Raw genomic sequence first — 12,098 nt, forward strand, 5'->3', positions numbered from 1 at the left:
ATTTATAAAGGTATACATTGAGAACTTGGGAAGCATAGATTATAGAGTAGGCATGTGAGGACTTCTTTTGTGATAGCTACACGGCTAATTCAGTAGTGAACCATTTCCGCATCAGTAAGGTGGCTAGTGAGGGGCGACGAATGTCAGCGCCACTTGTCTTGGGATCTTCATTTATCTTGACTTCATTCGTGCAAAAATGGGATAGAGGCAACTAGAAGTTTATCATTTATGATTTTTTCCCTACATAATCTGAAATCTCCATGTAAGTTTATTAAAGGGTTTGTTGTCTTTATACAGTGAATTTTGTGTGCTGGTTTCATTTGCTGGATAAAGGCATGTACTGAATCCATGGTGTAGAAAGACAGTAGTGTGTTCTTTTATCCACTGCAATGTTTTTCTTTTGGGACGAATTATATAAAGTAGGGGTTGACAAATTAGAGCCCACAGACCAAATCTGAACCTCCTTGGGCCAAATCAGGCTGTGCTCATTTGTTTATATATGTTGTTCATCCTGCCTTTGCACTGCAACTGCAAAATTCAGGAGTCGTGACAGAGACTATATGGCTTGCAGTGTGTAAAATATTTAATATCTGACCCATCACAGAAAGGTATATTGGGCCTCTGTCCTGGAGTCCCTGTTGCTATTTACAACGTTGCTTTTCTGTGAATTACATAACATATGCTGATGATTGTAATTTTGGAACACAGCTTTTTATAAGTTAAGGAGGTCTCATGGTATTAGATGCTTTTAGTGGTGCTGTAGTTGAATATTAGGACTAAATAATTTGGGGGTTATAAAGTATTTTATTCAATCTAATTTTTGATATTTCCAACCAACTATATGACCGTTGAACACAGTTTTAGAGATAGTCCTAACCAGCTTCTACATTTTGGGCTCATTGGTGTGTATTGAATGTATTTTGGAGATCAGTACTCCTTGTAAAGTTTCTAACTTCACAAGTATGTAATTTAACTTTATATCTATAGTAGATTCAAGGCTTTGTTATTCTGTTGAACTGTCAGATACAATGTAGATTATTACTTTAGATTTGTTGGTTATCATGAAATATGTAAAGTCTAATGGTAACCTCCCTTCCTTTATAGAAACGGAAGGCTTCAAAATTGACACTATGGGCACCTATCATGGTATGACGCTGAAGTCTGTAACGGTAAGTCACTCTGAATGTAGAGGTTCTTTTGTTCCATTCATTTTATGTGAGTAGCAGATGTTGAAGGAAATTCTTGTTCTCCAACATTTTCAATTTCATACATTTATCTTTAATGACCAGTTGTGCTGACAGAGCTGTGGGGTGATTATATGATTCATGGGTGTCTTTTTTTTTTTAAACTGAGTGTAAAGAAAAGCTGTTTTGATTAACTTGCAAGTAGATTGGATGCTACCTGGTTAGAGAATTTAAAGTCAATGAGGAGTTACGAGGTTCAATTTGGGAGAGTTCTTTGCCATAATATCTCATGTTACTAAAATGTAACGCTGGGCTTCCCTGGTGGCGCAGTGGTTGAGAGTCTGCCTGCCGATGCAGGGGACACGGGTTCGTGCCCCGGTCCGGGAGGATCCCACGTGCCGCAGAGCGGCTGGGCCCGTGAGCCATGGCCGCTGAGCCTGCACATCTGGAGCCTGTGCTCCGTAACGGGAGAGGCCACAACAGTGAGAGGCCCGCGTACCGCAAAAAAAAAAAAAAGTAACGCTTTACGCTCTATAAAGACAGATTGCAGTGGTTGATGTCATGCTGCAAGTTGCATACTTGACACAGCCAAATACTTGACGTCCATGATTATAAGCCTTCGGCTCACTTTTAGCAAACTTTCTTTTTTATTTTTTAATGTCCTAAAGATGGTTATTTCTAGGTGATCTGATCAAGGCCCGTTTTTTTAAAAAATAAGTTTCGGTTGTACAACATTGTAGTTTAACATCTGTGTCTGCTACAGAGTGATCACCACCACAAGTCTAGTTACCATACACTATACAGCTGACCCCTTAACCTGTTTCACTCACCTCCCAACTACCTATCCCTTTGGTAACCACTAATCTATACAATAATCTTTGTTATCTGTGAGTCTTTGTTCGTATTTTTTTTTTTTTTTTAGTTTCCGCACTGATATTTTGCTTTATATGTATTTTGCTAACACTTATTTTAAAATTGTCATCAGATTTGTTTTTGTATTATTGAAATTGTACGTGGACGCATTATTCATTCAACAAGTGCTTATGAGTATTTGTGTCAGACCGTGTTCTGGTTGCTAGAGTTGTTGCTGTGAATAAGCCAGATAGGACTCTTTACAGAGAGGAGTGAGAGAGGCCTCTCTGAGGAAGCAACAGTTGAGCCAGAGCCTGCTGACGAGCATTCCATGAAAGACACGCAGGGTCAGGATTGAGGCCCATGCAACAGCACGCAGGCCAGTGTCTCCAGAGTCGAGTGGGTGAAGGGAAGGTGGTAAAAGGTTAGGTACACCCATTTTATGAGATCTGCCTAGGTCTTCCTGACTTCAAAAGGTAACTCATAGCTGTAAGATTGAACTTAAATTCTTAAAGATTTATTTATTGACCTTTTCTTGGGGACAGAACTTGCCTCCTCGCCATTCCCCAAGTGAATTATGGAACTGATGTTGTTACCCTTGTGTAGCCATCAAAATACGTTTTTTTTGTGGTTAACTGTTGCTGCTGTTGGTTTTACTTTTGTCTCATCTAAAATGCCATGAAATTGATTTCATTACTGAGCTTCCGTGCAAGTGGTAAAATCAGTGATCGTTTTTAATAGATGCTTTTTACAGAACAGTTTTTCTGAAATCCAGGGACAGCTTCTTAATTAAACAATGTGCGAATGATAAGACTCTACTTCCTTATCAAAGTCTTTGTTCCTAAATATACTTATAAGAGGCAAACAGTTCTATGGTGTGTGATTTTACAGAACTAATCACAAAAAGACATTGTGTAGGAAAGCAGCAGAAAGACTAGAAATGGTCAAATTGTTAGTACTTCCAATATTTTAATGCCCAGCCTGCATCTCTGTGCTGCTTGTGGTGTGATTCATTTAGCAGTTGTTACTGAGAACTTTGAACCTGAAAGCTTTGAAGTTACTCTGATAATTGTTTCTTTTTAGTTGAATCTCAAACTTATCCTTTCAATGTAATGTTTTTTCCTCCTCTTTTTTTCTTTTGAAATTATTACCTGTTTGTGTGAGCTTGCAAGTTTCACCAACTTTCTACCTTATTCTCCAGTTAAGAAAGTTTCTGTTATGAGATCCACCCAGACATACCAAGCAGTTAAGAGTATGTTAAAGGCTTTGTTGCACAGATGTGACTTCCTTTCTGATTTATGTGCAGCTCTGCTACCATTGTTCTTCAGGGTTTTGATATGCCTGGTTGATGTACAAAGTTACCAAGATTAGTTTCAATCTGCATTAGGATTGATCTGCATGTCTTTTAAGTTCAAAACACCAGAGTTCTCTTAGATGTTAGACTAAATTAATAAGTCACATTATGCAGACCAGAAAATTTTCATACAAATGAGTTTTTTTCTGTATCTGTTACAGAGAAGGAAGGGGTCTGTTTTGATAATATTTCATAAGAATCATAAGTTATTGAAATCTATAGAAATTAGGGCCCAGGCAGTATATTTTGCAACATTTTGTAAAGATAATAATTTGTCGAAGTTTATTATAAGAACAGAAGCTCAGGTACCTTAAAGTTACAAGTTTGTATAGTGTAGCTTTTGAATTTTGCCAAGAAATACAGAGGCACACCACCTCTTGAAGAGTAGTTAGAGGGCTTTCCTGGGTTGGGACACTTCCCCCAAAATGCATCACTTGGGTTCTATAATGTTTAAGAAATACTGGATTAAGCAGATTTTGTGGTACAGGAATCTCATCATTTTTAATGTATAAATCTCTCTCTCTTTTTTTTTTTTTTTTTTTTTTTTTTTTTGCGGTACGCGGGCCTCTCACTGTTGTGGCCTCTCCCACTGTGGAGCACGGGCTCCAGACGCTCAGGCTCAGTGGCCATGGCTCACGGGCCCAGCCGCTCCGTGGCATGTGGGATCCTCCCGGACCGGGGCACGAACCCGTGTCCCCTACATCGGCAGGCGGACTCTCAACCACTGCGCCACCAGGGAAGCCCCTATAAATCTCTTAATTGGAACACAGGAGTATGGACTCTTTCCCAAGCTTGTTTACCCCCCAAGTTTGCCCCTCTCCTCCCTTCAGTTGAGAATACTGCAAAGAACCAGAATTGCATAGAATCAGTTTAATTGAAGCTATCTTAGGAGTCGTGGTTTGGGAGTAGAAACCATTCAGTATGGGAGACGTCAGAATATATTTTCATGTATTCCTTCAGTGAAAGGGGCCGTTTTAGCCTAAGAAAATGCCACTTGATAATGCTTTTCATTGTATAGTAAATAAAGGAGATGATGAAGACCTTTTTTTGTTAGGTAGTAGCAAGGAACTTACCTGTGGTTCCACTGGAGAGGGAATAAGAAAGATATGATCACAGTTCATTATTATTATTTACAGAGATTTGGAAATCCTTTATCAAGAACTACTTTATTTTAATCTCCCAATCTAGCTTGTTCATGTTCATGTGGAAAGTCCACGTGTTCTAGCCCCTGTTTATTCTTGCCTCTGTTCCTACTGAATATCATCGACTCTCGACAACCTTGCTGTCTTCATTTTTGAGGAAACCTTTTGCACTCTGAAATCATACAGGTCAAAAGCTTCCCTTTAAGGTCGTTATTTGAAGAGACTCCAACAGACATCGTAGTTCTGATGATCTCTTTTTTGGGAAACCATTTTTTTGATAGTAAGTAAACTTGGGTGGATTTTCAGTATCTGTGTTAGAGGTCTAATATTATCACTGTCAACTTTCACTTTTGAGAGGATCCAGAATCTGTCTCCTCCAAGTTACATTCTTAAGCAGGAACACATGCATCAGTAACCGCCCCATTCCCTGTTCTCTAAAGCTTGCTTCATTCTCATTTGGTGGTCAGTTGACGTGTTCACCTCTGCTTGAAGTGTTACGGGAGTGTGCAGGTGCCAGTGCTCTCTGGAGCGGGTCTGGAGCCGGGGCCAGGAGAAGACGGAGGTAGCCGATCAGGACTTTCTTACTCAGGACTCCCCTTCCCTTCCCTCCCTCCACTCCTCCTTCAGCAAATATTTGTTGAGTGCTTTTGTATGCCATGCGCTATGCTAGGTGCAGGGACATCGAAGATGAAGAACACCAGCCATATGCGTGTGGGCTTTTTTAATGGTCTGTTGGAGAGGCACATCAGTCAGTCACTCAGATGTGAAATTATGACTGTGCCACGTGTGTGCAGACGCATTGTGCCGTGAGAACCTAAAGTTGGAGGATTTTCTGTGGGAGTCAGAACACTTCATTGAGGAGGTAGTACTTGAAGTGAGATCCAGAGTTTGAGCAGGGGCTGATTTGAAGATTGCAGGAAAGCGCATTTTAGGGAGAGTGAACAGAAGGCAGGAGTAGATGCCCTGGTGGGGAGAGCATGGCACTTAGAAAGGTTTGGAAGGAGACTGGTGATTGTGTGGATTCGAAGGATGCCTCTGGGAAAGTTTCTTTCTGGAGGTAGGTACAGCCTGACTGTGCGTGCCAGGGCCTCTCCGCGCGCTTCTGGGGCCATTCGTTGTGCCAGTCTAAATGCGGCCGCACGCTTACCGCAGTAGTAATTCCAGGGTTTATTTTACTCACCAACACTTAAAGAATCAGACTATGTCACGGAAGCAGGCTGGATTTCCAACTTCTTTTGAGAGGCCTCTGGCATGACTGGGCGCTGGGCCCACAGTCCAGCGTGGCAGACCCCACGTACCCTGAGCAGGACACCTTCCTCACCTGGGACGTGTTCCCCGGGTAGCCTCAGGCCTCGCCACTCTGGTCTTTTCTGTCGCCTTCTTCACTTATTTACACCACCTTCTTAGGCCCTATTGGCCTTTCAGTATGAAATCCCTCTCTAAATAAAGGCAGTGCTAGCTTGTTAAAGAGAAGTCAGTCAGCTGGAAACACAAATTTAAGGCTTTGAAGTCAGTCCTGGCTTTGAATCTCAGCTCTTCCACTCATTCCACCACTAATGAAGTTGAGAAAGTTATGTAACCTTTCTATCAGTGGTCTTGTTTTTATTTTGTAATAAAGATATTAGAATTTACATTACAGTATTATTGATGAGTGAAACAGGCACTGTGTAAAGTGCTCAACACAAAAAGGACTCAACAGATAAATGATGGCTACTTTTATTATGAATTTATAATTTTATGTATAATCTCAGCTTGTCATATGTGTAAATGTAGGTAACTGTAGCTTCAGTGATGAACTTGATATTACATGTTTAATGATACAATTTTCATTCAAAGCTATGAAGACTAGTTTACTTAAACATTATGAGAACCCTTTTCTTCTCCAGTAACTGGGATATTTTTACTCTAGCTGTGTGTGTTTATCTTACGGTAAAGTTCTTTATCCTTGGAGAGAAAATTGCTACAAAGACATTATCGTTTTAAGTGTGTGACAGCTTAGCTGGTTAGGCTTTTCCATTTACCTGTTAGGGCTCATATATAGGAAGAAGCATCATTTACTTAGATTTAAATTATTTACTTTGATCCAAAAAGTATGTAAGTGTTGAGATTTTAATATATGGTCACAGAATTATAAGTAGGAATATTACTTCTATAATTTATAATTTGCTGCATTCTGCATTTAGATTGGCATATTATTTTGCTCGAGAATATTATATTACACTTGAAATAATTTTCAGAACTTGTTGCCTCTTTTGCTGTTTCAGGGAACTGGGGTGGTTCTGTCCTATGTCAGCCTGAACAACGTAAAGGTGTACCCCCTAAACAAACCAAACATTGTGTGTTTTCTGTCAGTAACTCGTTATATGTCTTAAACTTTTGAAAGTCAACTTTATACTTTTACTGTCTGTTACATGAAGTAATACTTAACTGTTAACATATTAGTATTTTGTGCATAGTTTATTTTTTATTATATTTGCATTTTCATAGACTTTTCTAAGATTTCATCTCTAAACTGGACAATATTGTTTTCTCTGTACTCAAAACTTCCCTTCTATCCCTTTTATAGTAGTTTTCCCCAAGTGATTTTTCCAGACTTTTGGGTTAAAAAATTTTTTTTTATAATGTTGTGCTCGTTGTAGATTTGGCGCATACCTCCATATAAGGGAGACAGAAGAAGAGAGTCTTCTGCAATATTATGATTTCTTTGCCTGTTTGTTGCAGCAAATTAGGCATCGGTTTTCTCTTCTGAAAAGTGGTATTATAATAACCTCCTCTGAGGTCTTCAGGGTTTGAAATGTGCACAGGTGTACCTAGTTTAGCATTGTTCTTTCAGTGGTGTTTGTAGCACTGAATTAATTTTAATTATGAACTTTTTACACCGAATAATACAGAGCCCCTGTCCACCCATGCTTTTTAAAATTAGTTGGGTGGATAAGTGGGGGGAGAGATAAATTGGGAGACTGGAATTGACATGTACGCACTACTATATATAAAATAGATAACTAATAAGAACCTGCTGTATAGCACAGGGAACTCTACTCAATACTCTGTAATGGGCTTTATGGGAAAAGAATCTTAAAAAAAAAAAAGAAAAGAGTAGATATATGTATAGGTATAACTGGTTCACTTTGCTGTACACCTGAACCTAACACAACATTGTAAATCAATTAGACTCCAATAAAAATTTTTAAAAATTAATTAGAAAATAAAAAACAATTGTGTGGTAGTATGTAGAGTGAACACTTATTTGGATGGGTATTAATCTCCTTACATTGATACCTTCTTAAAGGTATTAAAATCTCATTTTACATTAATATTTTGTCAGCATATGATCAGCATTTTGATGCTGATATACTTAGAAAAAGTGAATAATAGCACAGATCATGTTAATAATTGTCAGGGAATTTTAATGCCTATAAAGTAAAAGTTATTTTTATAATACTGCTTTTTTATACTGTTGCTTTCAGTTTATGTATCTTGTTGAGATTTATTGAAAATCCGTTGCACAATGGATGGTGCTTTTGGTGTAAGCCTATACAGTTAAACTCCATTAATTTAGCTTTGCATTTCATTAAAGAGTAATTATCAGTTTATCCAAAATGCCTTAAAATTTTAATAACGCCTGTAACATATGTTTTAAAGTTATTCTACCAGTGACCATATATTTAATGCCATGATCATACAATTTCTGAGACTTATTTTGAAAGAAGCATAGACAAAGTTATTCTTGACACGTATGTTAGAAGTAATTTAGAAAACCATTATATAATTTTTAATAATAATGTTCACATCACTTTGTTTCAAAGTGGTTTAATATTGGTTATTGTGAGAACAGGAGAAAACAGAAGCCAGTTTGGAAATATAATGGTATTTTGTTAATATGATAAAAATTTATACTATGAAATTTCAGCTTGATTATGTAAATTCTTTTCACTGTAGTTCCATATGAAATGCTGCAGTTATATACATGACTCAGATGTGCACAAAAGCAAACTTTAATTTCCATTAAATTTAATATTCTCTCTTGGACATACTACATATAGTCTTTTATTCTAATTTCTGTTTACCTTCATCACTACAGCTTTACTCAGTTTTAACAAAATTAGTATCAGTATTGAACATATTTCATCACTTTTAAATTCTAACTTCTCAGTGTATTTTTAGACTAACCACTGCTGTTCTTTAACTTACACATGATTTTATTTTATATATTTTTCTTCATTAATTTGACAAAAAAGATTAATATTTAATATCATGACATGATTTGAATCAGTTCGTTCATAATAAAAAAAACAGTATATTAACTGCATACTGTAATTGGGTATTTAGATATTTTCTTGTTGGGTACTTTTCTTTTTGGCTGTTGTTGGCTGAGTTTTAGTTTTCTCTATCATTTTCTAGGTCTTCATAAATTGATTTAAATCTTCCATGAATTTCTAATCTTTTGTATAAATCCCACATTCAGATTTTATTTTCTTAGTGTCTTAGTGCTTTTCTCTTATACTCATTGGATTGTCTAGTTAGTGCATCCCTTCCCCTCCACTCTGTCCCACACCCTGCCAACCTCATCTGATCTTTAATTCTAAGTTTTGGTTTCTTTTCCAGGTCTTTTTCTTGATGGATGTTTCTTTTAGTGTTGTTCTTCTTGTCTTTCCTGCTTCTCATGTTCCTCTGTGAGTGACCGTTCCCACATTTATTTTAAATATCTGTTTTTTGTTTTTTTTTTTTGCGGTATGCGGGCCTCTCACTGTTGTGGCCTCTCCCGTTGCGGAGCACAGGCTCCGGACGCGCAGGCTCAGCGGCCATGGCTCACGGGCCCAGCCGCTCCGCGGCACATGGGATCCTCCCAGACCGGGGCACGAACCCGCATCCCCTGCATCGGCAGGCGGACTCTCAACCACTTGCGCCACCAGGGAGGCCCTAAATATCTGTTTTTTAAAGACTCTTAGTTGCTTCTTGTCCAGACAGATCTTACTGTTTAGAACTAAGGTTTTTTTTGAAATTTCAGAATGGTGCTTTACTGTGAATAAGTTGAAGACATACTCATTTGAAATGCTAAGGAACTAAAGCTTTTAAGATTTTTAATTTTGTTTTAATTGGAGACAAAAGTCATACCATAGAACTCAGGTAATTGTCTCGTTGTTGACGTCATATTTTATGTTGTCATTGAAAAAGCATTTGTTCCTTAACATTTAGGTTTGTGCAGAAGTATATAAGATCAAACACAAAATTATTTTGAAATCAAGTCAATTTAACATTTTTACAAATTACCATTTAAGTCAGAGTTGATTCGGTATTTTATTGTCATCTACAAACAGTGAATTCTGGACACTATCAAACTAATCATTTATCTCCCCTAATTTTGATATTTTAGATAGGTGCTTCAGTCTTCTTGCAGTGTCTTTTTGTCATTTCTATCTTATATGTGTGTTGCCATAAACATCCTGAAATTCAGTTCCTTATGTGTGTATGTATATATATATATATATATATATATATATATATATATATATTTTTTTTTTTTTTTTTTTTTTTTTTTTTTGTGGTACGCGGGCCTCTCACCATTGTGGCCTCTCCCGTTGCGGAGCACAGGCTCCGGACGCGCAGGCTCAGCGGCCACGGGTCATGGGCCCAGCCGCTCCGCGGCACGTGGGATCCTCCTGGACCGGGGCACGAACCCGCGTCCCCTGCATCGGCAGGCGGACTCCCAACCACTGCTCCACCAGGGAAGCCCTCCTTATATATTTTAATATACCAAGTTTGAGAATTAAAATTAAGCAGGCTCTTTGACCTTTCAGAAGAATTTTAACTTCTATTATATAGACTTTTAGTTTTCTTTATAAGCGCCACCCCCCAAAAAAAAAATTCAGCTCCTGATATGATTAGACTATTACAATTTATTTTAAAAGGCTGTACAGAACACTTCATAGTGTCCTTAGGAATTGTTTGCTTTTAACATGGAGAGCTACGTTATAATAACCAACCATTCTGATAGTAAATTTATGGATACATTATAATTCATGAATAGCTTTAGTACATATTATGATATCCTCCCCTCCCCCCATCCCAAAGTTACTTTAACAGGAAAAATAAATGTTAAAAGCTTAACTATTTAAATTGTTTGGGGGAACATTCTTTCTTTATCTGGATTAAATGTAATAGATATAATTGATTTAATACCATCTAATAAGGTAATAGATGCCAATTTTGGGGAGACCTGTGATACACATTTGATTTATTTCTAAACTTCCTGAGTCATTATTAGTATTTTTGAAAAGTTTGTATAGTTTTTTTTTTTAAGCTTTAAACGTCAGTGTAAAGGTCACAGGTTAGTAGATTTTACAAAAATATGCTTCAGTATGGCACACTGGTAGTACTACACTTATATTTTACATTGGAACCCTCTTGTAGGTCACTGAACACCAATCCCTAGACATACAGTCTGGTTCTAAGTACCTGAAGAATTTTCACCACCATCTAGTGATGTAACAGATGAAAGCTGGTGTTGAGCACCTGTGCAGAACATTATTCTCCCCTGCAAAGATCAGCTGTGTGGATCCCAAGTTGCCTAATAGGGTGGCATTTCCTTAGTAGTTTGCCAGGGCCCAGAGAAAGGCTGAGAAACTGGGTAATATTAATATACCAGGAGAGATTGATTCATTGTTCAAGCTTATGAAACAGTAACCTTTGAAATGCTAAATGCTGATTAATTAATTTCAAGTGAGAAGTGTAATTGCCAAGAGCAGTGGGCACTCAGTTCCTCTATACAGCACATACATGTTCTCCCAGTAGAGAAGCTACTGGGAGATCAGAGATAATGATATTTGCATCTCTTCAGTAAAGGAAGATGTACTGCAAAGGCCAGGGAACCTTTAGTCTTGGTCACTGCTTAAATAGGCTTTGCCATTGTGACTTCTCTTCCTATTGGTGTGTCTGACTAATCCGTCTCCTAGTGGATATGATGTAGTTCTTTAGATGGACAGATGACTGATACTGCTGCGTTTGACTTATTAAAAAATGTTGGAGACATTTGCCTAGTGACCATTGCCTGTGTACTGTAGTTAAAACTATTATTTCTGGGCCTCCCTGGTGGCGCAGTGGTTAAGAGTCCGCCTGCCGATGCAGGGGATACGGGTTCGTGCCCCGGTCTGGGAGGATCCCATATGCCGCGGAGCGGCTGGGCCCGTGAGCCATGGCCGCTGGGCCTGCGCATCCGGAGCCTGTGCTCCGCAACGGGGGAGGCCACAACAGTGAGAGGCCCACATACCGCAAAAAAAAAAGAAAAAAAAACAAAACAAAACAAAAACTATTATTTCTATTTATCTTAGGAAATGCAGGAATATTAAATGAAAATTATTACTGATGGATTTGGATTTTAGACTGACAGCAGTGAGAAACTGTAAGATATATCTCCTAGTACTGAAGGAATTAAATTTTTATTAATAAAACTTTAGTAATCAGGAACTTTTTAAAATTTATTTATTTTATTTATTTATTGTTGGCTGTGTTGGGTCTTCGTTGCTGCACACAGGCTTTCTCTAGTTGCGGCGAGCAGGGGCTACACTT

At 38.1% G+C, this 12,098-nt stretch overlaps 1 protein-coding gene across 1 annotated transcript in view; it reads left to right on the forward strand.

The window, feature by feature from the left end:
- Positions 1 to 12,098, forward strand: part of CDC73 (cell division cycle 73) — a 94,517-nt gene that overhangs the window by 22,313 nt on the left and 60,106 nt on the right. Inside the window, exon 10 of the mRNA XM_060091448.1 lies at positions 1,105 to 1,169. Within this exon, the coding sequence (XP_059947431.1) occupies positions 1,105 to 1,169 (65 nt within the window). The remainder of the gene's footprint in view (positions 1 to 1,104; positions 1,170 to 12,098) is intronic.

The sequence above is a fragment of the Mesoplodon densirostris genome, chromosome 2, assembly GCF_025265405.1.
Source record: "Mesoplodon densirostris isolate mMesDen1 chromosome 2, mMesDen1 primary haplotype, whole genome shotgun sequence".
In the NCBI taxonomy this organism is placed as follows: Eukaryota; Metazoa; Chordata; class Mammalia; order Artiodactyla; family Ziphiidae; genus Mesoplodon; species Mesoplodon densirostris.